The sequence below is a fragment of the Cupressus sempervirens genome, chromosome 10 (assembly GCF_028749045.1).
Source record: "Cupressus sempervirens isolate cs-2001-9-10 chromosome 10, ASM2874904v1, whole genome shotgun sequence".
NCBI classification, from domain to species: Eukaryota; Viridiplantae; Streptophyta; class Pinopsida; order Cupressales; family Cupressaceae; genus Cupressus; species Cupressus sempervirens.
The window spans coordinates 981,110,739-981,138,526 of NC_143127.1; the positions used below are offsets into that span (position 1 = coordinate 981,110,739).

General features: G+C 36.4%; 1 protein-coding gene across 2 annotated transcripts in view; it reads left to right on the forward strand.

Annotated features, from left to right (window-relative positions):
• Positions 1–27,788, forward strand: part of LOC149537255 (serine/threonine-protein kinase BSK1-like) — a 97,484-nt gene that overhangs the window by 50,384 nt on the left and 19,312 nt on the right. For both annotated transcript variants that reach the window (XM_089807573.1, XM_089807574.1), the window contains exon 3: positions 15,616–15,729. In XM_089807573.1, the coding sequence (XP_089663699.1) occupies positions 15,616–15,729 (114 nt within the window). The remainder of the gene's footprint in view (positions 1–15,615; positions 15,730–27,788) is intronic.

Here is a 27,788-nt window from a genome sequence, read left to right on the forward strand (position 1 = left end):
TTTTGATGCTTTTAGGTGTTCTTGGGGGTTGGTTTAGATGTTTTTAGGTGTGTTTAGCTGTGCTGAATAAATCACAATGGGTTGAGATCTATGATGGATCAACCATATGTTGTAAGAGCCTATAGTGCTCACTTGGGAAAAAGTTGCTAAAAGTAGCCATTTTGGCTTAGAATAGAGGAATATTGTTATTTTTGGTTAGGATGAGTTTGAGGGATGATATAGGACTCTATGGATGTTTTCTAGAGTCAAGGTGCTCACACTCAACCATCGAGTTGTCAAATTGGGCGAAAATGTTCATTGTGCAAAAGTTGCTAAGCAATTTTGAAAAGTTGCTCAAGCAACTTTGAAAACTTTGCAAGTATAGAGCAACTTTTTGGTTAGAATGATTATAACCACCCATGCTTGAGATATAAGCATGGTTTTCATATTTGGAGAAGGTTAATGGAAGTTTTGATTGCATTTCATGTTTTATGCACTTCTGTACAAATTGTTGTGACTATATTCCCTAGAACAGTATTGTTTCTCTAAGGTTGTACGGACTGTACGGATAGGTGTGGTACATCAGGATTCATGGAAATGTAGAGGACTTTACTAAGTTTCGTTTAAGTTAAATAGTTTTCTTTCTAGTTGCAGGTGTATAGAGTTAGGAGTTTTGGTAGCTGCTTGTTTGTACAGAGCAATCATAGTGCTGTTTGTAAAGAAATGTCTCTAACCTAAGAACCCACTGGTGGAATTCACTGAAACCATGAGGGAAGTAGGGTTAGAGCTTGTAAATAATGTTTTTGTTTTTATTTCTATTTTTGCAAAGGTTTCCATGGCCACTGGAAACCCTATGGCTGACTGTTAAGAGCAGGTGAGCCAGGATAGGGACAACAGTGCTTTGGCACGTGCGCCCATAGCCTTGTGGAAAAGGTTGAAGGGTATTTGTGGAAGCCCTAGATGGTCCCCTGGAGGTGGAAGGAGTAGAACTTAAGGTTGAAGGGCATTTTTACAATTGTTTATGGTTACTGGGCTAGAGGCATAATTAATAGGCTTAAAATTAGGGCTTGGTTGAAATAGGGGTTATGGGTGCATTTAGAAGTCAAGCTTTTGGAATCTGATAGTCTTCACAAGTACCATAGATATTTTCAAGGTCTAGTGTGGGGTCATTTGAAGAAATTGGGATTTTTATCATCAAACAGTGAAGATAGGCCTAATAGACCTTGGAGCAATTAGGCCTCCTAGTGAATTTGAAACCCATTAGGTTGGTGAGGGGTCCAGAAGTGTGGTTGAAGGTTCAGAGCATAGTAACGAGACTTGCCGCAAGTCGGGCGAGTTGTCCGAGTTGGTGAGTCAAGTTACCTCAACTGGGTCAAAATGACCCATGACCCTGGCTCGGTGGGTCAATTGAGCTAACTTGCCTGACTCAGCAGACTCGGCAGGGTGACTTGGCTGACACGCCTAGGTGACTTGGTTGATTTTTTTTTGCCTTTGTAGTTACATAATTGATGTATGTGATTAAATTACCTTCTATTTCATGAAGTTATTGTGTCTTTAATCTTTATTCATTAATGGGTGCATGGAATTAATTTAAATCCAAAAAAATCTCTAAATTTCAAGGGTTTTATCACTTTGTCGAGTCACTGCTGTGTCATAGGCGAATCCGAACTGGGTCATGAGTCGAGTTACCCTTGCCGAGTCCGAGTCTCGTTACTTTGGTTTAGAGGGACTTTGAATGGTTGAGTAGACTAGTCTAAGGAAGTATGTGGAGAGATCCTAGGAAAATCATTGGGCTTTCTAGGAGGGAAGTCTAACAAAGAAGACTAGGTTTTTGATTACTAGTTGGATGAGTTCAACCTTGTAAGCTTGGAGTCTTACAAAGATCAGCTATACCTTGGAGGAGAAGTTGATCCCAAGGATCTTGAAGATCTTAATTAAGAAGAAAACCTAAAGCATTGGATGGTTAGAGCAATCAAAGGAGTATTTGGAGTGAAGAAAACCTAGGATACCTAAAGTCCTCTTCATCAAAGTGGTATCAGAGCCAACTTTAGTTGGTACATGTCTGACGAAGAAGGAAGTCAAGGGAGCCAAGAAACTGACAGTATGCCACCCAAAGAAATGAGCGAGGGTGCCATTGTAGACTTGGTCAAAGACCTATTGGCCAAGGCTAATCAGGTAGAGACAAAGAGCAAGAAAAAAATTACAAAATAGGGAGATGAAAGTGATGAGGAAGATGAAGAAGGCCTCACGGGGGAGACAATAGACAGTAAAGAGGAGGTGGACCAAGACAAGGTGTTCCTGGAAGCCTTTAGGTCTTTCAACAAGGACAGTATGTACCACATTCCTTATTACAATGGAAGCTTGAATGGAGATGAGTTGCTAGATTGGTTAGAAGCTATGGACAACCAATTTGACTATAAAGAGGTCGAAGAGGAGAAAAGAGTCAGCTATACTAAAGCTAGGTTCAAGGGATCAGCCCTAGTATGGTGGAACGTGATGCAAGATGATAGGCTAGCAGTAGGGAAGAAGAAAATTGTTTCATGGGAAAGAATGAAGATCAGAATTAAGGCTCAGTTCTTGCTTACTGATTATGAGATTCAGATGTATCAGAAGTTGCAGAATCTAAGGTAGAGGGACATGACAATAAATGCCTACACTAAGGAGTTCAATAGGTCGAGTCTCAGGGCTAGGAGAGAAGAAGAAGAAGTGGAGGAGGTAGCAAGGTACCTCAACGGTTTAAGACAAGGGATCAAAGATGAAATTACAATGTTGGCCCCTGATAGCATGCACAAGTGTTTCCAAATGGCACTAAGAGAAGAGAATAAAGCTAAGAGGAGGAATGAGTCTTATCAAACGGGAGAAGGCAATAACAATAGAGGATTTAGAGGAAGAGGCAATTTTGGAAGAGGGCAAGGTCCTAGTAAGCCTGATGAAGGACAATTAGCTGAAAGTAGTGGTGGTAACCAGTATAGGGGAATCTTCCAAAGGGGAGGATACAGAGGAAGAGGGCCTCCAAGAGGTAGATTTCAGTCCCAAGGAAGGTCTAACTCAGTCTTTACTGATAGGTGTTATAACTGCAACCAAGTAGGACATAGAATGGGTAGGTGTCCTAAAAAGGCTAGTTCTTCTTCAATGGGGAAAGGAGAAATCAATTGGTTCAAGAGGATTACACACAAAGTGTTACTTCTCCTATTTCCAAGGCAAGGCCAGTAGTGGATGGAGAGAACCTAATGCTAAGGAGAGTTTTGTTAAAGATGCCAAGTGTTGCAGAGCCTCCACAAAGGAAGAATTTATTCAAGACAACTTGTAGGTCCTATGGGAAAATTTGCAAAGTAATAGTGGACTCAAGATCCACTGAGAATATTGTGTCTACATAGATGGTGGATAAACTAAAGCTAAGGAGGATACCTCATGCCACTCCCTATAAGGTTTCATGGCTGAACAAAGGGCAGTAGATACTGGTGGAAACAAAGTGTGGTTGAATTTGAGATTGGTGAATATAAGGACAAGGTCTTATGTGACATCATGCCAATGGATGCATGCCACCTACTCCTAGGATGTCCATGGGAGTATGATGTTAAAGCTATCCATGATGGTGAGCACAATACCTATTTGATCACAAATCAGGGCAAGAAATTCCAAATGGATCCATTGCAAGAACCTAGTAGGGAGAAGCATGTCAGAAGCAATGTTGTTGAGTGGGAAAGAGTTTATCAAGGCTATGAAGAAGGAGAAAGGTGTTTGTTGTGCAATAGTAGTGAAGCCAAAGGAGGAGACCAAGAAGAAAGCTAATATGCCACTAGAGGTACAAGCATTGTTGGAAAGTTACTGTGACATGGTAGATAATGGGTTGCCAAGTGCATTGCCACCCATGAGGGATGTGAGCCATCAAATTGACCTTATACCTAGAGAAAATTTGCCAAACAAAGCAGCCTACAAGATGACACCAAGTCAAAATGCAGAGATAGCAAGGCAGATCCAAGATTTGTTGGATAAAGACTTGATAAGGAAAAGTTTAAACCCATGTGTTGTACCTACAGTACTTGCACCTAAAAAGGATGGGACATGGAGGATGTGTATGGACTCCAAGGCCATAAACACAATCACAATCAGATATAGGTTTCCAATGCCTCAAATAGAAGATCTAATGGGCAATTTAGGAGATTCTTGTTACTTTTCCAAGGTGGATTTGAAATCAGGATATCACCAAATAAGAGTAAGACCTGGTGATGAGTGGAAGACAACATTTAAAACAAATGAAGGGCTCTATGAATGGCTTGTTATGCCTTATGGCTTAAGAAATGCACCTAGCACATTCATGAGGCTCATGAATGAAGTACTAGCAGATTTCATTGGTAAGTTTGTAATTTTTTACCTTGATAACATTTTGTTATTTAGTAGGTCCAAGGAGGAGCACTTGAAGCATTTGGAGATGGTCTTGAGGAGGTTACATCAAGAGAAGCTGATGATCAATCAAGAAAAATGTGAGTTTATGAAGACTGAATTAGTTTACCTTGGCTTTGTGGTTGCTAATGGGTGTATAAAGATGGACCTTGATAAAGTTAAGTCAATCTTGGAATGGCCTACACCTAGGTCCATAGGAGATGTTAGGAGTTTCCATGGTTTGGCCTCCTATTATAGGAAATTTGCAAGTAACTTCAGTCATGTATGTGCCCCTATCCTCAACACCATTAAAGGTGGGATCAAATGTCATTTTAAATGGATAGTAGTAGCAGACCAAGGATTTGAGATGTTGAAAAAGAGAATTGTAGAGCTACCAACCCCTAGATTTCCTAACTTCAACATGTTGTTTGTGCTGGAGTGTGATGCTAGCAAATTGGCAATTGGAGTTGTACTAAGCCAAGGACAACCTGTGCCATTTTTGTCAGAAAAATTGAATGAGGCTAAACAAAAATATTCTACCTATGACTTGGGGTTATATGCTATGGTGCAAGCTCTTAAAAAATGGAGACACTATCTCTTACCTAGAGAATTTGTGGTCTACACTGATAATCATGCTCTGAGTTTCTTGAATGGGCAAGACAAACTGAATCAAAGGCACCTAAAGTGGGTAAAATCATTGCAAGCCTATACATTTGTTATCAAGCATAAGAAAGGGTTAGTAACAAGGTAGCTGATGCTCTGAGTAGAAGGGTCTTATCCATACAAGAAATCTAACTACAGAGCATAGGGATGGATGATTTGAAGGACCTATACAAAGGGGACAATGATTTCAGAGAAGCCTATGAGGCATGCATGTAATTCCGATAGGGATTCAAGGTACAGTTGAATGAATTTGTATACCTCAATGCTCAATGAGGGAGAGTATTGTGAAGGAGAAACACCATGGCAGTTTAGGAGGACACTCTGGAGTGGATAAAACTCTAGAACAAGTTAATAGGCATTACTACTAGCCTAAGATGTAGTCTGATATCAAAAAGTTTGTGGAACAGTGCCAAATCTGTCAAAGAACTAAGGGAGAGAGTAGCAACAATGGGTTGTATCAACCACTTACCATACCCCAAAGGCCTTAGGAGTGCCTTAGAATGGATTTTGTGTTGGGTTTTCCAAAGATAGCAAGGGGAAATGATAGCGTTTTTGTGGTAGTGGACTGTTTCAGCAAGATGGCACATTTTATTCCTTGTAAAAAAACCAATTATGTATCTCAAATTGCAGGCCTGTTCTTTAGGGACATTGTGAGAATTCATGGATTGCCTCTGAATATTGTAAGTGAAAGGGATAGTAAGTTTGTAGGTCACTTTTGGAGGACCTTGTGGAAGAAATTTGGTACAAATGTGTCCTTCTCTTCAGCCTACCATCCTGAGTCAGATGGTCAAATAGAGGTGGTGAATAGGTCACTGGGGAATTTGCTAAGATGTTTAACCAACCAGCATGGCTAGTCATGGGATTACATCATAGGGCAAACTGAATTTGCCTATAATGACTCTAATAGGAGTACTGGCAAAGCCCTTTTGAAATAGTGTATGGTGCTCATCCTAGAGGGATTCCAAAGCTCAGAGACCTCATCTTATCAAACAAAAGGAGTGCTCAAGGGGAGTCATTTGCAAAGTAGATGAAGGAACTTCGTGATCAAGTCTCCAAAACTTTGCAAAAGCTGGTAGAGAAATACAAGGCCAAAGCTGATCAAACAAGAAGAGATTTGCAGTTCAAGGTAGGGGATCTAGTCCATGCTTACCTCAGAAAAGAGAGGCTACCCAAGGGTCAGCCAACTAAGCTACTCATGAAGAAGATAGGCCCATTGAAGATTTTGCACAAATATGGCATGAATGCCTATGAGGTAGAGCTACCTCTTGATTTAGGAATCTCACCAATCTTCAATGTTTGTGATTTGTATCCTTACAAGGGGCCACCTTTAGAATTAGGTCAATTCACCCTTGGAGCTTTGGAGGATGCTGATTGGGTGAAACACTTACCTACTCCTACACCTATGAAGTTGGACAGTATTTTGGACTCTAAAGTCCTTAGGAAGACTAGAAAGGGTAACTACAAAGAGCACCTCATCAAGTGGCAGGGACTACCTAATTCTGAGGCTACTTGGATGATTGAGGTAGACATTCTGAAACATGGGGTCACCATTGCAGACCTCCTAACTCAAGGGACTTGAGTTTTTGTCCCAGGGGAGTATTGTGCAGGGAACCTCCCTTGTTGATGCTTTTAGATGTTATTGGGGGTTGGTTGAGATGTTTTTAGGTGTGTTGAATAAATCACAATTGGTTGAGATCTATGGTGGATCAACCATATGTTGTAAGAGCCTATAGTGCTAACTAGGGGAAAAGTTGCCATTTTGGCTTAGAATAGAGGAATGGTGTTAGTTTGGGGTAGGATGAGTTTGAGGGGTGATATGGGACTCTATGGATGTTTTCTAGAGTCAAGATGCTCACACTCAACCAGTGAGTTGTCAAATTGGGCTAAAATGCTCATTGTGCAAAAGTTGCTAAGCAATTTTGAAAAGTTACTCAAGAAACTTTGACAACTTTACAAGTATAGAGCAACTGTATTCCCTAGAACAATATTGTTTCTCTGAGGCTGTACGAACTGTACGGATTGGTGTGGTAGATCAGGATTCATGGAAATGTAGAGGACTTTACTAAGTTTCATTTAAGTTAAATAGTTTGCTTTGTAGTTGTAGGTGTGTATAGTTAGGAGTTTTGGTAGCTCACTATTTGTACAGAGCAATCACAGTGTTGTTTGTAAAGAAATGGCTCTAACCTAAGAACCCATTGGTGGAATTGATTGAAACCATGGGGGAAGTAGGGTTAGAGCTTGTAAATAATGTTTTTGCTTTCATTTCTATTTTTGCAAAGGTTTTCCATGGCCAAACTGGAAACCCTATGGCTGACTATTAAGAGTAGGTGAGCCAGGACAGGGACAATAGTGCTTTGGCATGTGTGCCCATAGCCTTGTGGAAAAGGTTGACAGGTATTTGTGGAAGCTCTAGATGGTCTCCTACCAGGATTTGGAGGTGGAAGGAGTAGAACTTAAAGTTGAAGGGCATTTTTACAATTGTTTATGCTCACTGGTCTAAAGACCTAATTAATAGGCTTAAAACTAGGGCTTGGTTGAAATAGGGGTTATGGGTGCATTCAGAATTCAAGCTTTTGGAATTTGATAGTGTTCACAAGTACCTTAGAGATTCTCAAGGTCTTGTGTGGGGTCATTTGAAGAAATTGGGATTTTTATCATCAAACAGTGAAGATAGGCCTAATAGGCCTTGGAGCAATTGGGCCTCCTAGTGAATTTGAAACCCATTAGGTTGGTGAGGGGTCTAGAAGTGTGGGTGAAGGTTCAGAGGGACTTTAAATGGTTGAGTAGATTAGTAAGAGTCCAAGGAAGTATGTGGAGAGATCCTAGGCAAAGGATTGGGCTTTCTAGGAGGGAAGTCTAATGAAGAAGGCTAGGTTTTTGAGGACTAGTTGGACCAGCTCAACCTTGTAAGCTTGGAGTCTTACCAAGATCAACTATATCTTGGAGGAGAAGTTGATCCCAAGGATCTTGGAGATGCTAATTAAGAAGGAAACCTAAACCATTGGATGGTTAAGGCAATCAAAGGAGTATTGGAGTGAAGAAAACCTAGGATACCTAAAGTCCTTTGCATCAACTACGCACAAATCAACAACAAGCCAATCTCCTTCTAGTCCCTTTTGAGCATTCCTATAGAGATCCTCAACCATTTGGTGAGTGCTATCATAACGTACCAAAGATGCCACAACCTTGTCTTCACTGACCTTCAACTGGGTCTTTAAGGCCTGCATTGTTTACCGTACAGGGTAAAAGGATACTTAATGCATGTAGTATAGTAAGATATAACGCAAAACATATACTTTATTCATATATGCAACATGCTTATACAATAACTCCAAATGATGTTTTATGATGCCTCCAAAGTCCATTCCGGACAGTGTACATTAAGCTTCCCGAATGGGTGACTCAACCATCACGCGCCCTTTCAGATACTATTCTACTCGTTGGCTACAATATAGAATTTACCGACAACGTGCATCTCATTATTGTCATGTTGAAGCGGCTCATCATCTTGCAGTGTCACCTTGGATTGTTCCTCTAAATTTATATCATGTGTATAAGAAAGATATGGTTCATCACACAAAGACTTAAGCATGCTATTACTTCGAGTATAATCGGCCTCATCAACATGTTTGTCAAAGTTAGCCTCCAAATCACCAACATAGAAACTTGTATGTTCCTTATCCACAGCTGAAATCATCTTATCTACATTTTTCCCTATGCTGGTTTGAATTTATTTTGCCTCTTCGTTATTACGATTCCCACAAATAGGATCGGGTGTACTAGTGTCCTCACATGCGGAGAAAATTTGTTCTTGCCTCATAGGGATTCCTTTAACTTGTAAATCCTTCAAGTTCTTTACTATCAACTGCAAAACTTTCTTCAACACCACATCATTGTAGGCTGTTGTAGGAGATGATATTCATATAATCTCATTGAGACAAGAAGCAACTACAAGGTTAACCCATTTATTTGGATGCTCCATAAACCTGGGTTGGACCAAAGTCACCATTGACGGTTGTAATGCCCAATTTAAAAGTCTACAATTTGCCTGCTCTACATTGGTCAAATAAGTTTCTAACTCTTCCAATTTGGAAAGAACATCATTTGAAGATTCCATTTGTTCTAATTGCAACTCAAGTACGTCTACCTGACCCAATTGTTTTTCTTTTTGCAAGTTTCTCAGTTGTTCACTATTAAAGGTGTCATTGAATACTTTTGAGAAAACCCTATGTTTCATATTTTCTATTTTCGAGAAGATTTTTTGGGAGCAGCTATGTAAGGCTGATATTTTGTATTTTTGACTTCTTAGATTGATCACTAAAGGAATTGCCCTTTTTTCCTCTAAAAATTTCCTTCCTTGTGAAGAAAATCAAACAGTTCTTGTTACCTCTAAGATTGTGAATGTTTATCTACTAACATAGTCTTGACTTTACTTTGCAACAATTTAGGAAATATTAACACCATGAATTGAAAGATTGTCACAGCTGCCAACAAATACCACAAGTTCTGCAATATAAGTTTCTCTGAGTTAAAATAATTGGATATTCCAATCATCTCCTGTTTGGAATAGCTTGCTAGCCGTTCCTAGTAAAGATAATCTTAAGTTAAAAGAGTTCAGATTTGGCATAGGAGATGGTCCTTGTTACTACCCAAATGGAAGCTGAAGATTTTGAAAGATCTACTGCCTATATTTCTCTGTACAAATTACTGTCTGTGTCCTTTGTGATGCTTGAAAGATACTCATCAAGGAAATCTTTCTGACTAAAATGCACACCTCTAAGGTTCCTCCTTGCACTCACAACTATCCGCCTAGTCCCAGAGACATATGATTATTGATTTGAATGAAAAATATCAAATTGGTGCAATTTGGAATCAACTTTCGATATAATTCTTCCTACTCAATAACTCTTGCCCAGATTCGTCTCCAACAACCGTTGACGGATTTTCAAACTGATGCCAACTGTTGTTAATCAACTCAGGAGTCACTACAATTTCTTTCCTCGATAGCAAATAAATTGTTTGAATATGTGTGCAGTTCTGAGGATGTCCTCCAAGACGATTTGGCTAGAATGCGAAAGAACTCCACCAGTCACAAGTTCTCACGATGAGGAGTATAACAGAGTTGCCACAGGCAATTCAAAATCATCCATTAATAAGGTTCAAGGCCCCCCCAAAATTTATTAACACAATGTAATTTCCTAACAGCAGGTTATATTTTCCTTTTTCCAGTTAAAAGGATGTTTTAACCAAAGAAATAACAACTAGAAACAGTGTCTTTGAGTGTTATTCAACCCAAACTTTATAATTTTCAAAGTGTTGGTTCCAACTTAGGAAAATATTCATAGCACTTTATTTTATTTTTCTCCCTCTGCCAGAATATTCCAAGACTATAGTTGGGTTTGGTTTAATACGACAAAATTTTAATACTACATTAAAATTATTGATTCCCCTAACACATCTTTATCCATCATTTGCGCTTCTTGCAATATGAGAACCCGATGCCATGTATACACACCTAGTGTTTGCCTTTTGCGAATTTGTAATGACAAAGCATATTCTTCCAGTGACGTTTCTTCTACATACAATACTAGTTACCAAACATCCTATTAGCAAATATTCTTACCATTAGAGATGTTACGTTTCCTTCTATAAATGTTTGTTCCCCAATTTGCATGGATTGCAAGATGTCATTACGACTAGAATGGTAGTATTCCTTTCACAACAGCCATGGTAACGGTTTCTCTATTTGACTTTGGTGTTACAATTAGTGTGCTTCTCGACTCGTGACTCTGATTATGGTAACCACAAGTATTCCTTCTATTTGCATTAGGGGAACTGAAATTCGTCCTCTGTTATACCTTGATCGGCAAAACTTCCTTGGCTACCGTTACTCCAAAACTTAGCAATTCATACAAATGCTTTCCTAGCATTGCCGCTTAATCTTGTTGATAAAGAACCAGAAATCTCTAATAATTATTTGTTTCTAGAATCACTCATCATACAGTTTAGACATGCATTAGTTCCAACTTCTTAGAATAAATAAGAGTAAGCAATATCCATACCTCTGAAACTATAGAGGTAGTGACACATAAAATCATTGGTAATAGCAGAGAGGGAGCTGCTACAAACATATGTAATTATCAGTGATACCAATAGTATATCAGCAAAGATCACTATGACATCTTACACCTCTATGATTTCATCTATAGCCGATAAGCATTGAGGATATAACAGCAGCAGAATCAACAGCAATGTTAGTGAAATATCCCCAATTATTTATTGTTAACTTTCCGAATTTTCTTGGTTGTAGCTTTCAACTGTGACATTGCAAATAGGCATCTCTAATTCCCTGCAACTGCACCTTTCAAGAACACCATTCCATCGATATTTTCTTTGCTTATGCACAAACAAATTCCTTCAACTGGTCAGATGAGAAGCTCCACAGACTGTACAGAGGGCATCAAAATTTGTCTTTCAATACAACGGTTTGCAGTGTTACTTTTACCCAATAATGTTTTCAAATTTTATTGAGTTCTGTCATTCCCAACCAATCATGAACAAACCACAGATTTGCCTTCCTAGGTCTAGATGTCTAGAAAATTAATATCCTATGAGACCAGATAAAATATTTCAGGACTGTAAACACTTCAATTTCTTGACTTCACAGGTTGGCAGGATAAATGGCTCTGATACCATTGAAATATCTCCAATAGATATTTACCCGATTTTTACCTCGATAATTCTTAGAACATAAACATATGTTATTGCATTATACAACAGCAATACAACAACTTGCATTCAAAGATCTAATCTTAAACACAGTTTTACAATCAAATTGGAATACTATGAAAGAACCTGTAAGCACACATGAGGCACCTAATGTGATGTTTCCACGGACAATGGGTTTGCGTCCACTGTCTACCAACACGAGGGTTTATGTCCTCATGCTGGATGAAACCTGAAGCTTTCCAAATAACTCGTGCAAGAGAGAAATTGAAGTCTGAATCATAAACCAAGCATATATCCGAATGAATGAGTCTCTCTCTTTTTAATCCTCAAAGCTGTGACTCTTCGACTCCCTTCTTGTCCTTTCGTCTTATCCCTCCGTGTCACCTTTAGCCCACTTTATAATATTAAATTGACCTATTATAGTTTTAATTCATGCTCTCATAGCCAATTTTAATATTATACGAGTATGTCTTTAAATTTCCTAATGTCCCAAAAAGGGGACATGACACTCTTAAAAGCTGTTTATATTCTTCAATATATTTGCTAATAGGTTTGCAATAAATCATCTTAAAATCTGCTCATGATCTTCAATATTTTATGCAATAATTCACCTTAAAGTCTACTCATATCTTCAATAATTTTTGATGATAAGGTCTACTCTAAATCTGTTCTAGATGAGAATAATATTCAATGAATGCTTGATCAAAGAAATCCCTAATGATTGTTTTTTCATACATGCAAATGTGCCCCTAGAGGGGATGCAATCCACAATGCTGGTCGGCCAAGTTCAGATTTAATTATTTTATTTCAATCTTATTTGCTTGCTTAAAGTGGATGCCTAAACCCAGTGGGGTTGGCCATAAGCAGAAGAATTTAATTTAATTTATTTGCAGCACCCAAACTCAGCAACTCTTCAGAGTTCTTCCCTCTTGAAATAATATTGAAATCTTAGTTACTGGGCATTGCCCTTAAGGTGTCCCAAAAGTTAAAACTGTGCCAGGTACACCCAGGTATGGGTTTGCTTGGGGTTATGCCTGGGTAGGTATCCAGGAGACTATAATGCCAAGCATACCCGAGAGTATGTGAAGCCAAAAAGTAACAATTTTTTATTTTTATTTTTGACTTTGTTTTACATAAAATGCCCCCTTATTTTGTTCTCTTCACTCTATTTTCTCATCCGGCTCTTGCGATACGGTTGTTTTAAACAATTGATACTTCTGTTATATCACTGTGTGTGAACAACTCTATTTTTCCTGTTATTGCAAATTGAAAGATATGGCATATGCACATTGTTTGGTTCATCTCTTTTAGTTCTTACATTACATATTCTATTCATCTGTGATTCTGCGATCTGTAATATCTGAGAATATATACCATTTGAATTATCCATTTTGTGGGATATTACTTGTAACATCTGAAAATTTATACCATTTGAATTATCCATTTTGTGGGAGATTATTTTTAACATCTGAAAATTTATACCATTTGAATTATCAGTTTTGTGAGACGTTCCTTTGAACATCTGAAGTATGTGCTGATGGGAATAAAATTAGCTTGAGCTAGTACACAATTTAGAGAAAGTACACAGACTTGCTTCTCCACATTTTCATCAAGAAATGAAGCACTAAAACCAGTGGAAGTCAACTTCTAATCATCGCTTTGTGCTTTCCAGTGACCACTAGAAGACAGCATAGGGAATTTGCCTTCTTCAACTATTTGGGTTAGCATTGATGCACATTCATATGTTTTTTGACTAACCTAAAATGTTGCCTCCAATTTACATCCATTCAACATAGCATTGATTTGATTTGAGGATCATAAGCCCCTAATTTTCATGCATATCATTGCTGCCCCGCAAGGCCACCTTCACTCCCAAATCCCCACTAGTTGGTGGAATCTCTTGTTATATAAGAAATTTGTTCACAATGAGGGGGTCTAGTAGTGGATGGGGTCTGGGAGTGGATACCAAAATCAAGAACTTAGACAACTAAAATTATCACTGTTAAATACCAATTGATAAAGATAAATATTAAATACTTAGCTATCAATTATCGGGTCCCATAAAATATTATCTTAATTTCTACCATTTTGGCATTTGGCAATGATCAATGATGAAGTATCATGCTATTCAATGTATTTAGTTCTACTATTCTGTACATTTGTTTAATATATATAATAAATAAAATTGCCTGTACCCATGTATCTGGTTCTCATTTCCGTCCGTGCTTGTACCCATACTGGTGACTTAGATTTCAATGCATTTTTACTTTCCATAATTGGTTTGGCTCCAAAAGAGGGGTTGGTCACAACAAGAAAAATAATATTTTGCAATATTGAACCCAAAACTAAATATGCAATTTATCTCCTTCATGCTTGATGGCATCTCAATGGTAGTGCTGTAAATTTAGCACAAGCTAAGCTCCTTCAAATATGCAATGAAATGCTCTTTGACATCAATGACAACAGTCCAACATGCATAAGGGACACCTTCATTCATTAAATCGTGGGCACATTGGGTGCAGTGAATGCTCATATGCAGGTCTGGATTCATTCCCAGTTGGTACGTTGGGATTAGCCTGTGATCTGAGCTTCAAAGGCAGCAATATTAACCAATCATTCTTGGTGGGGATGTTCAAAGTTGCCTGTGATCGGAGCTTCAATGGCAGCATTATGAACCATTCTTTTAGGTTGACTTTAGCATTTACATGGACGAATACACTAATAGCAGCATGCTGGAACCTGCAAATCATTGTTTGACTGGGTGCATGACTTAAATGCCACTATGTAAGGAAAAATAAGCAAGGAAGCTAGGACTTTGCTCTACCTTGCTATTGCATGGATAGACTGCACCATTTCATAGCTCAGAAAAATAAAATGTAAATATCTTTGGACTGATCTTTATCTCAGAACTATAGCATTCACTATTGCATCTCAGATATTAAATATTCAAGGGTTTATATCTGCATATTGTTTCTTTACATCAGTGGTTTATCATATTGTACAGTTAATGAATGTATACGATTTCCCTGCAATAATTTCAGTTTGAAAGTTGGAAAGTACATTACTGTTAAGAGCATATTTTATTTAAAATGCAATAACAAAAACTAAAAATTGCAAACAAAAAATACAGTGAAAGGAAACCATTGAACAAATTAGAAAATTATATAAACAAGATTTTACGGTCAATGGACACGGGAAGAGCAATTTTTGGAAAAAGTGGAAAAAAATTGGGCTTGTGATTTTACGTTATTGTTTTAAAACACTCTTGAACTGTGATTTTATCTTGAATTCTATCTTCTTCAAAGTTTTCTTAATACATGATCATTCCATTTTGGGGTCATGAGGTGACTTGATGACCTTAACAAGATATCCTTCTTTAATATCACTTTGTAAGTTATTGGTGGAGAGATCTTCTGATGTCAAATTCTACTACTTTTGGATGATAATGCCATTAACATCATTGTAATAAGCATTTTGTGATTTGCATACTTACTATATTTATTATCTCTAGTGTCTATATGTCTAGCAACATTGTGTGTGATATTACATGCCTTATGGTAGTATGAATGGTGGTATTGATATCTGACTGGCATGTGTTGCTTGGTCTGTAGTTTGACTGAAATTTATTGTTTTACTAAACTGCATGTGTATTTGCCTAGAAATATGTAATTTTAAGGCATTAGTCAATTTTATGATGCAAGTTTCTTCTCTTTGTTTTCAAGATTGCAATTGTAAACTTTGGTGGTTTTATAAATATATTTTTATTTATTTTTTAAGCTTAGCAAGTCCTACAAACTTCTCCAATGTGGATGATTTTCTTTATTACATCCTTCTGAAGTGTTTCCAGTCTTCTGTGGACAGCTGTCTTTCAGGGGATGGACAGTTGATATGCAGAACATACTAAATACAAGAAAGCATGGTGATCTGGCTTTCCAAGATAAAGATTTTGGAGTTGCTATACTGTGGTATAATCGAGTATGTATATCCTCATTTGTTTAAAGTGATAGAGTAACAGAAAAAAGCAGCTGCATTAATATATCGAGCAATGTGCTTTCATTTTAATAACATCTTAAGCTTTATTGAACTAAAATGTCTAACAATTAGGATTCTGTAACTGAGTTCATAAACCAGAGGTTATAGAATTTATATTTAAATGCTAATAAGTAAATGGAGCCAGTATGTATCTTCTGTAAAATGAAAATCTGAACATATTGAAGCATGCAAAGAAAACTACAATTGTGCACCTCATTGATGCTTATATAGTTGTCCTCATAGTAGCAAAAATCTTTCTCAGGAGTAACTCGGAAAACGAAGACATTAATTTTTTCTTTTAAACCAGCATTTAATCTGATAATGATTTGAGTTGGGGAAATTGAAATTTGATTTGTTTTGGCAAAATAACTTGTGGAAAATTTAAAAACACTGCAAAAGTGAGCAATATGACTGAAATGCATGTTTCATGGACAAAAATTGCAATCCCTTAATAAATTTATGGTTGTACAGGTACCAATGGTTTTTGATTTCATCACTGTGAAAAATGCATCCACAAATCAGGAAACGTGGCTATCAAAAATTCAGATTACTGCTTTGGATGAACCTGAATTAATTTTGATTATTTTATGATTTCTCCACCACAGTACTTGTCACCATAGATATTCCCCCATTGTTGGCAGCTTTTTTGTAAGATTTCCTTAGTGCTGCACATTTTCTATTTCCTTCTCTTTTCAGACACCATTTTCAGGATACCTCGTCTAAGTTATCCCTCTTGGACTCTCTTGTTTGGCCAACTGTTCTTTATGGCTCAGTGGTTTGGGGGCCTTCTCTCTTTGGATCTAACTGGGCCTCGATCAGGTGGGTTCAGACATTGTTGTTACGCAGCATCAGTAGATGTCACAAGTTCACTCCTCATAGTATCATATTTGCTGAGTTTGGTGCTCATCGCTTCAGTCTTGCAACCATATTCGATTTGATCTGGTTTCTTCATCACCTACATGGTTTTGCGGACTTGGCTGATGATCGTGATAGATACTCCTACCTAGCATATTGTTCTTCTATTGCTACTGCGAGTTCAGATACTAGCTCTCATGCTCATTGCTGGTATGCTTAGGCATCTTCTCTACTGAGCTCAATAGAGATTGATATTGATTGTCTCCCTTCTTATCAGTTCTCATTGAATGCCCCTGCTCATCTCCTCCCCTCTCGACAGGAGTTAAATGAGCATGTCAGACTTGATATCTACAGATAGTATATTACCACCACATGGACTAATCCTCAGGGTTGCTTATGGCCGAGGATGGCTTTCTATGCGGAGCAACTTTCGGAGATCAGTAATGGGATTATTGTTCGTCCTAGTTACTTATCTCGTCAGTGGTGTCTAGCGCTTTATCTTCAGGAGGCTACTTTGCTTCGTGACAATACTTTATAGTCACTACTTCCTCACCGGTATACCTTTGCTCATCTTTTTACTGCCTTTTTCACACCTTTATCTCCTTTGCTCGGTATGAAAAGATTATCTAGTTCTACCAATTCTACTGACCATTCAAGATCTATCAGACCCTGCAATGGTTTCTTGCTCGGCAACACCCTTCCACGAGTACACAGAGACAGTACAGGGCTCCTCCTTGCTCACAGTCTTATCCTTCTTTACCAAGAAAAGACTCCTAGTCTTTCCTTGGCCTCTCTTCTTGGTTCTTGTTATTTGCTTTTCTCAGACACCGTTTGGTACTCTTGTTGTTGTCAGCTATCTAGTTGTAAACTCTCAGTCCCATAGACCTTTTGTTTTTGTTGGACATTAATAATTTTATCTTATCTCATCTTATCTTTGGTATAATGGGAGATACATGTTGATCTTGTTCCTACATTTCTTTTGGGTTGTTTATGCATCTTTTTTTACTCACTTTAGAGATAACTATTTTCTTTTTGTGTTCCCATTATGATTAGGAATATTTCTCATTGAGCATGCCCAAGCTCTCTAGGCCATGCAGGTAGTAAAGGATGTGGTATGTAGGTAATAAAGACTTTGGCAAGTAAAAATCGTGGTTCTTCAAATTATTGATCTGTTGAAGGGCTTGCAAGAGATTCATCTTTGTCACAATAAATATGGATCATTATTATTGTATTGGACCTTTGAAGCTTTTATAGACCAGACTTGGAGATGTTGACTTTCCCTGCTTGTTTACCACGGGCAATGATTTGTGCTCCCAATTATAGACGATCCGATTGTCACCCCCGACCACTGCATCTGCTTAATAAGGCAGATTGTATTTTTCATTCCCTCTATAATCAAGACAGGAATATTAATCTTCTTTTGAACAAATCAAATGGGATTCACAAAGGGACACCAGCCTTCCAAAGTTTGGTCCCCCAATTAATTAAATATTATAATAAAGTTTCCCCGCCCGCCACAATATAATATGATAATTATTTTATTATTATTATATAATAATATGATAATCAAGGTTGCATGGGTACTAGGTTACTTGGGTACTTTGGATATGAGTATGAGTGTGGGTATAACTGTTTTTCAAAATAAGGAATGGGGGCACGTGGGTATGTCTAGTTTTTTTTAATATAATTTTGATATTTTATAGAATATCTAAAAATATGAGTCATGAGTCATCATGCCGAGCTTTCAAAACAACAATTTTGAAAATATGAGTCATGAGTCATAATATATATGCTGAATATTTAAACTTTAGATGCATAGCAAAATATGGACAAGAAAATCATAAATCATATAATGACATGCTTTTTAATGATAAACTTCTAGTTCTAACTTGAACAATGAAAATCAGAAAAGTTTAGTATTTTGCTATTAATCAATATTATATTGAAGTTTCAAACAGATTACATATTGAATTAAGCTAGATAAACAGCAAGCTGATATGCAAATGAAAAATTGAAACAAAAATCAGACATCTTAATCTACGTGGTAGTTGTTTAACATTTTGCAAAGGGACAAATTTGTGAGCTGACATGGCATTTCTGGCTGCAATGTATGTACCCAGCCAAGTACCCGGTACATGTACCATGCGTCTAGGTGTGTGTACTTGTGCCACCTTGATAATAATTGTATAATATAATATAATTATAATATATCATATAATACAATAATCTAATAATTAAATATTGTTATAATTATTGTATTATTAATTACAATAATCAATATAATTATTGTATCATAATAAATATTTTTATTACAACCTTTATGTTAACTATGTCGGTTTGAAGGAATCCAACCATAACTACAATAACATTAATACTCCCTCTTAGTTGTTGAGTAACATGGATCATTTTCTGCAAATGTACTAACATTGCCATTGTAATTGATATATTCCAAATGCAGATTTGAAGACTCATAAATATGAGAGAAGACATGTCTCATGAAGAGACATGTCTCTATGGTTAATCATAATTAGTTAATATATTAATAATATAAATAACCATATGTATGATATATATAAGAATAGTTATTTAATGATGATTTTCCATCAAGTATATATCGCATGATCGAATCAATCCAACTGCAACTACAAAATTAACATAACTAGGAGGAATCCTTCTCGATAACTTTAGATTTACAATGTCTAACTTGGCTAGTCTCAGAGGGTGGCTCCATGATGTCTGTTCCCATGAATTCAAAATCAAATGACCACAAGTGCTCATAATGGAATTACTCAATGTAATGTCGTCATGATGTGCATCATGGCTACTCTTAGAGGGTAAACATGCACAAACATGAAATTTCTTCCATGACATCCACCATACCTACTCGCAATGGGTGGATTTATCATGCCTACTCGTAGAGGATGGAAAAGGTCTTAGACCTCAAACTTCTCCTAGAGAAGAGTGCATTACCACCTTGCCTACTCGCAGAGGGTGGCTTCACCTACTTGTAGAGCTTGGACAATGAGGTCTTGCACCTCAAACTTCTCAGAGAATAATGGATCACCACCATGCCTACTCGTAGAGGGTGATTCCACCATACCTACTTGCAGAGGGTGGACAATAAGGGCTTGTACCTCATACTTCTCCCAGAGAAGAATGTATTACCACCATGCCTACTTGCAGAGGGTGGAAGATATACCTCAGTGTAGCACTGATGTTGAGACTCCCTCTCAACCAGAGCTTCATTCTCCACAATTCCAAGTTTCTCTTGGAAGTATTGGAACTTCATTTGAGCAAGAGGGTTGGTGAGAACATTTTCTGTCTGAACATCAGTGCTAATGTATCTCAATTGAATACCTTTCCTATGCACCATATCTTCAATATGATCTTCACATGCTTTGACGTGTCATGAAATACCAAGTATCCATCTATTCAAGAATATCTCTGTGTCCGCATAAAGGCTTTTTGACTTACACACCTAGGACCATCCAATGAATCATAGTCCTCTACCACAATTTCCTGATCACTAAAGAAGCCATCACAACATGGCCTATTCCCTTTGGTTCAATATGACCAAGATCTTCAGAAAAAATGAAGCAGATCCTCTAGCTGCTCCTTGTGAAGCTCAAGTTTTGACCTCTTGACACTTCATCCAAGGATGCCTCTAATGGATTGTCAGACTCCCATTGAATGTTAATTCTTCCTCTATGAAGAAACTGATCACAATCTGTATAGATTCCTCCCCCTTGAGAGATGTCTCAAGGATAACATGGGCAGGTCCCTCTCCTATTTGAAGACAATCATCCTACTATCATGTCCAGCAACATTTAGGTTCTTCTCAGGATGTACCGCAAAGATCTAGAGTCTATCATTCACCTTACAAAATGTTTGAAAACTTGTATGCTTTGCATATCTAGACTTATAATGCATTTACCACAATGTCTTCTGGATTGAGACATAATGTTTGCACATGGAATATTATGTGCATTGTTAATTTTTGACCTACAAGAAGATATAGAAATATAAATGCAAGACAAGTGGACAACACAATCAAAATATCCTGGGAAAAACAAACAACCCAGCCCACCGAAAATGTTCCTTTTATTGAAGTTTGCAATAGAATCAAATACAATGCCTTAGTTTCTTAAAATTCAAAGATAGAATATATGACTTCACTGAAATAAAACCGATATGAAGATCACTGCAAAGCTTATGCAGAATACCTAATCAAATTTTCATTAAGAAACAGAGCTGTAAATGTATAAATTACTGATGATCATGAATACTTCAGACATGAAGCCACCACACACAGAAGAACTCAAACAGGAAGAGACCACATAAGCAAAATAACCCTTTTAATCAAATATGTTGGAGAGAAAGGAAAGCGATGGAACCAATTCATAACTCCTACAAGATAAAATCTTTAGAGTCCATGCACTATCGTGATCTCTTAATAATATGAAGTATGCCATCCATGGTAGCATAAGTAAATAAATCTGACTTGGCAAATACATATGATGAGAGAGAGTCGATACTGAATAAAGCAACATGAGCTGGCTGCCACGACATCACCCATGGGCAAGTCGGATATGCAAGTGACGTGCTATTTAAATATGTTGAAAACCATGGAAGATAACAGGAGATATAAGGAACAGACTACCTTGAAGCAAGATAACAAAAATTATAAAATCGGCTACCACGGGAAGGAATACTAACAACCCTAGTGACAATGAAAAGAGGACCATTGGGTGCTTTGATTGTTTCAACAAAATTAAATGTAATGGAAGGTTGAAGTTGAGGTTTAGGTTGAACATGTTTAACTTGATTAAAAGTATGATTGACTTCAACTTTCCCATCATAAGCAATGTTTTTAGGAGAAGGAGGTTCCTTAGTAGTGTTGGTTGAATGAGATGGCAAAGGATTAGTGTAGATTTGCAAAGTCTGATTAGGAGGTGCAACTGAATTATTTCCATGATTAATATCAACATCAACAAATATAGGATTAGAATCAATAAGCTCTTGCACCACATTCTTCAAAGAAAGATATCTTTTAGTATCATGACTGGTTTGGTGATGGAATTGATAGAAAGATTTGGGATCAAAGAATCATGAAGGTGGTTTAGATGGGTCAATTGGTTTGATAAGAGGAAGTTCCATCATGTTTGCTTTCATTAACTTCAAAATCACATTATGCAAAGATTCAGAAAGTGGAGTAAAAGTACGAGAAGGCTTGAAAACAAAGAACAAAGGATCCACACCTTTGGATACTACTGCCACTTGTTTATCTATAGTGCTGGATGATTAGTTGATTTTGATAGACTTGTTAGGTTTATGAGATGTTGGAATTGCATGCAGCACAACTCTTATGTATGGAAACATGAACCATTTGAGTGTTTCTCTCAAATTGACTCACTTGAAGTTGATAACAATGAAACACTACAAACAATTGTGAGAAGGAAGAGAACTTAGTAAGCAGTAACGAGAACCTTATCCCTAATGTCTTTTTGTAAGTTAGAAACAAAATATGCCATATATCAATATTAGGAATAGGATAAAAAATCTAAGCATGCAAATTCTTAAATCTACCAAGGAAGTCACTAACTTTTTCTTTTACACCTTGTTTACAATGCACCAAATCTAGTAACATGGATCTTTTCTGCAAATGTACTAATATGGCCATTGTAATTGATATATTTCAAATGCACACTTAGATCTCATATAAATATGAGAGGAGACATGTCTCATGAAGAGACATGTCTTTAAGGTTTTAATCATCATTTAATTTATATATTTAATAATAATAATTTGTATAATATATATGTATTAATATATAATATAATATATATTATATACTATAATATATATAATAATATATATTATATACTATAATATATATTATTATTACATGAATATGTATATATAGAAAGTGATGATTTACCAATAACAACAATGTATCTTAGATCAAATTAATTCGACAAAGACACAACTTTAACACTCTATCTTAGCTAGGGAGGATTTATATAACATGTTATGCTCTCAAGAATATGAAGAGATATTATTTCAATATGATATTCAATTCACTATGAGGCTAAATATCTCAACACTCCCTCTTTAGCAAAGAGAGAATTAAAATAATTATAATACAAGATTTGAACACCACCTTAAGTGTGGTCTATGATAGATTCAAGTTATGGTATCTAGCAGGATCCAGCCTGAGGAATCATAACAAATTGATTTTCATGGTGTCCGGCAAAATCCGGCCCGAAGAACCATGATAGCACTTGCTCCAACACATACTGGTCTTAGGAGATAGACCAACTATTGATAAGGTTGTCACCTTACAATAGTTACCTTCTAGTTGATATGTTTGTTATCATGACTTCAACTCTCTGAGACAACAACTTAATGAAGTCTATCATGATAATAGGTCTACCGTTTATAAGATCGTCACCTTACAATGGTTACCTTCTGTTTATATATGTCAATGAAAGATCACCACCTTTCATTACATATCATATGTGAAATAGTAATCACCATGAACCTATTCAAAGGGTGGTACAAAGGCTTTTACCTTAATTTTCTCTCATAGAGAAGAATGCATTACAAGGAGTTTCACTTAGAACTTCTTATAGAGAAGATATTATTTTCAAAAGATTGCACCTCAAAAATTCTCCCTCTGAACAATGATTTTGGGAAGTTAGGTCCAATAGTTACTTCTTTAGAGGGTCTCTTCCCCCAAGGATTCTTGTCAGACTCACTTTGAATCTCTTGTCTTCTCAAATCCTCTTCATCAATCAAATCTGAAATCTTCTGGAACACTCCTCTATTCTTCTTCTTTAAGATCAACAATAGTTGTTCATAGTATGAGTCTTCTGATTTTCTAGTGATAAGTAAATACTTCCTCATGATGCACTCAAGAGTAAGCCCATTAAATGCATGTAGTCACACACATGCATTTCTAGACTCCCTCTGAGTATCAATCGTCTAAGCTCCTGCATTTCCTTAGAAGAAGTGTCATACTTCCTCTTAATGTAGAAGGATCTCAATAATAAAAAATATTTGCTTCAAGAGCCTCACTTTATCCATCTTGATCATCAGTATCTTTGGAGCTACTATCATAAGATTGAGTTTGTACAATATTTGGTAGCACGTGTAGAGTACCAACCTTCTTTTCCTGCAAGAACATCCTTAGACATAAAGGAAAAGATCAAGGCAAATAACTCTTATAGTATGTATAGGATTACAATAAATTAATATATAAATGTAAAAGATACAAGTACCTATCTACCCATGAGGGTCATGGAAACATCTCTTTTTTAAAGATGGTTCAAGTGGGTATGAAACATTGGTTATTATTCCCCCCACAATGTAAAATTCCCACTCTTATATCGTTTTAACACTTTTGCATCACATCAAATTCTTTCTAAGTTCCAACTTGCTTTTTTCATCCATTGAAGGTCCAAACATTCATTAAACTTAATAGTAGAAGCAAACATGTCCTTCCATTTTCTTAAACTTTTCCAAGATATGCCAATATCTTGATTGAGTATGATTGTGCCACATGAATGAATCTACAACTCATATGTCAAGCTTCATTCATCAAAGAGAGACTCATAGATGGTTCAAATGCTTTGGCAACCATAACCATACGATTTGGATAGTTTTCCCATGTTGTCCATCATATAACACATTCATGATACTGGAGCTTTGTTAGACATTGACATAGGCTTCTTGTCCTCGATCCTTACATCGTTGATAACAATCACAAACTCTTTTTTAGTTGTCCAAAAACGAACAATACAATGAAATAAGGAAAGTGATTCTTTCATGCCTCGATATTCATAACACTTTAGATCATCTTTTAAGAATCTTCTTTAGAGTTTGTAAAGCATGTTCAAAAATTTAATTGTGTGTATATCCTTCAATAGATGCCTTCAATAGAATCATTCTACGGTAAAGCTTCAAAGTGTGAATTTGGTTTAGAAGTAGTTCTCTATCTTGGTCATAAGATCTATGTGTAGAGAGTATGTGTGGATGAGGAGAAAATCAAGGCCATCAAAGAATGGCCAAAACCAAAGACTAACTCATTTAAGGGGATTTGTGGGCTTATGTAGCTATTGCACAAGACTTGTAAAAGGATTCTCAAAAATTGTTCCCCACTTACCGATCTAATGAATAAGAGAGTGTTCGCTTGGAATGAAGTAGCCCAACAAGCCTTCGAGAATCTAAAAGAATTATTGAGTTCTTGTCTCGTTCTCGCATTCTCTATTCTATGCTGCTATTTGAATTGGAATGTGATGCATCTAGAGAGGGCATTGAAACAATTCTCATGCAAAATAAACTTCCGTTTGAGAGTCACAATCTCACTACAATTGAAAGACTTTGTTTAGTACTCATGATAAATAAGTGTTGCCTATTATGCACACATTGGCCAAATTTAGGCAATGTTTGGTTTGCAGAAATCTGTGGTTAAAACAGGCCATAATAGTTTGCAACTTTTCCTAAGGCAAAACTATTGTAATAGATGCATTGTTTCGCAAGCCTTACTTATGTACCATAGTGGGTATTGCAAAAGATTTCAAGAACACCATTATTGCTGAATATGCGAATGATCCACATGCAAATGATATCTTTGAGAGAAACCTACAAAATGAAAAATATAAAATAGTAGACAAATTCATTCTCTATAAAGGTAGGATATATCTTTCATAGAGGTAAAAAATGAAAGCACAAATGACCAAAGATGTTACATCCCAAATTTTGACCTAATTTAAAATATAGCCATTGAGGTTCACATGAAGTCAGTTGACAGTGAAATTTGTTATAATCCTGGGAAATGGTAAGATGGTTAGTCGTTATAATTTCATGTGAAGATAACATGCTAGTTGATTATTTATCACAGATTCATGGAATTGAGAAGGCAGCTAGCCGTTATGATTATTTATAACTTGTTATGATAATATGATTTAATTGCGGAGAATTTCCTTGCAGGAAATACGTTGAAGGGGTGGAAGCATTGTTAGAAAAGAATTAGGCACAGGAGCATCGCCATCACTAGGAAAATGGGTTTGAGGGCCTAGCGACCTGAACATTAGGATACAATCGATGAAACTGCATGAGCTATTTAAATAAATAATTTGAGAAACATAAAATAATTAAGTTAAAATATAAAAACATACTTTAAGGGATTTTAATTGATCTTTCATCATATTATTATAATAAATATTTATATACGTGCATATAAATATAAAAATGAAATGGCACCATTATATTATAATAACTTAATATAATGATGTCACCCCATTGATATACTTACATGAATGTATGCAAGTATATATTATAATAATAATATTCGAATTATAACTTTCCAACTCTTCATCCATCCTTTTTATTCTTTTCTTTTTGAAACCAATTGAGCACTTGGCATTTTTAAGTGTCAAGATATTCTTTATGTTTCAGAAGCCAAAGAGTCTCCTTAGACCTTTTGATATCTTGAGACAGGTGGAGACAAGGAGGCAAGAACTTTCATACCCAATTTATATTTTCATGGCACCCGATTGGCTTCTTCTCAATTCGGACTCTCTCTCTCTCTTATTTCTAACTTTCTTGCTTAAGTCAATAACCTGCAACTTCAATTGGAAAATTATTGCTGTCATAGCAATCAAGTTTTATTTTTTATCTCAATTTCAGATTATGTGATTCATATATACTTGGGATATTGGTGCATGAAGAACGTTTATGGGAGGCTGAATCATAGCAGCCAGCTAGGCACATACTACCTTATTCATGCTATGATTTTTCTATGATCACTTCCGCTTTCTACCACAACACTCGAATTCCTTCTTCTTAATATCGATAACCTTGCCAATACCAGTCTATACCTTTCAATAAATTCTTCCCACGATTTCATGCCCGTTCTGATATACTGTCAAAAATCGTGAAGTACTTTTATGTTGGAGCTGTGTTATTTACTTTGAAAGTATACGTGTGACAAGTAGCTCAGCATTCAACAAGACATCATCTACAAATTATCTAGGTTATGTCAGTGAAACAAAACATAGAAAACATATCCAGTTGGCCTCCTTCAACCTCTTTCTATATTGAATGAATAGTGGGGTAGTATCTCTATGGATTTCACAATAGGGATTCCTAAAGTTCAACGAAAAAATTGTATATATGTAGCTATGGATTCTCTAACCAAGCTCATTCATTTCATGGCCATATCCATAGAATACAAGGCACCTCAAGTAGCTGAAGTCTTCTTTAATCAAGTGTTTAGATTACATGGCCAAGAAAGATCATTAGCAGTAGAGGAGACTGATTGATTAGCCAAATTTGGCAAGAGCTCCTCTTTGATAGGAATTGGATTGACACCCAACACAAGTTATCACCCCCAAACTAATGGTCAAACTTAAATTTTTTGTTGATGAAATAGCATCAGTCAGATTATATATGATTTGATGAATATATGTTGATATCTTAAATATGTCATTCCAAGAATATCATATTGAGATGATATCTCTCTATAATCCTCCCTAGCTAAGAGGGAGTGTTAATGTTGTAGCTTCAGTCGAGTTGAATTGATCTAGAGTTAATTCCCAATGGTTATTGTTTTTTGATTATTCATCAATTAGACAAATATCTATCTATCTATCTATCTATCTATATATATTTAAAATTGTTAATAATGTCTAATGAAATTTACTTACCATAACCAATATTGATTAACATAGAGACATGTCTCTTCTACTCCTATTCATATTCATTTAGATCTACACTTGGAAAACACATAACATATAGATAGTGCCATTATATTTGCAGTGATCCTAAAAATCAACATGCTATCAGAGCAAGGCTACAAATGCAAAAAGGACCTAGAAACCAACCAGACATAGGACAAAGAGAAATGTAATGGAGAAGGAAATGTATTATTTTTATTGATTGTAGAAGACACATCAAAGTAAGAATGTTCTTAATGTTCTTTATATTGTATCGGGTTAAATAATTGTAGAGCCCTATTTGAGTGGTATTGAAGTAACAGTTCCTACCGAGGAATGTCGAGACCTCCCAAAACATGGTGTCTTTCATATCAAATAAGCTGATTAAATTAATTGAGGCATGATAGAGTCTGTGTAATGAAGTGAATT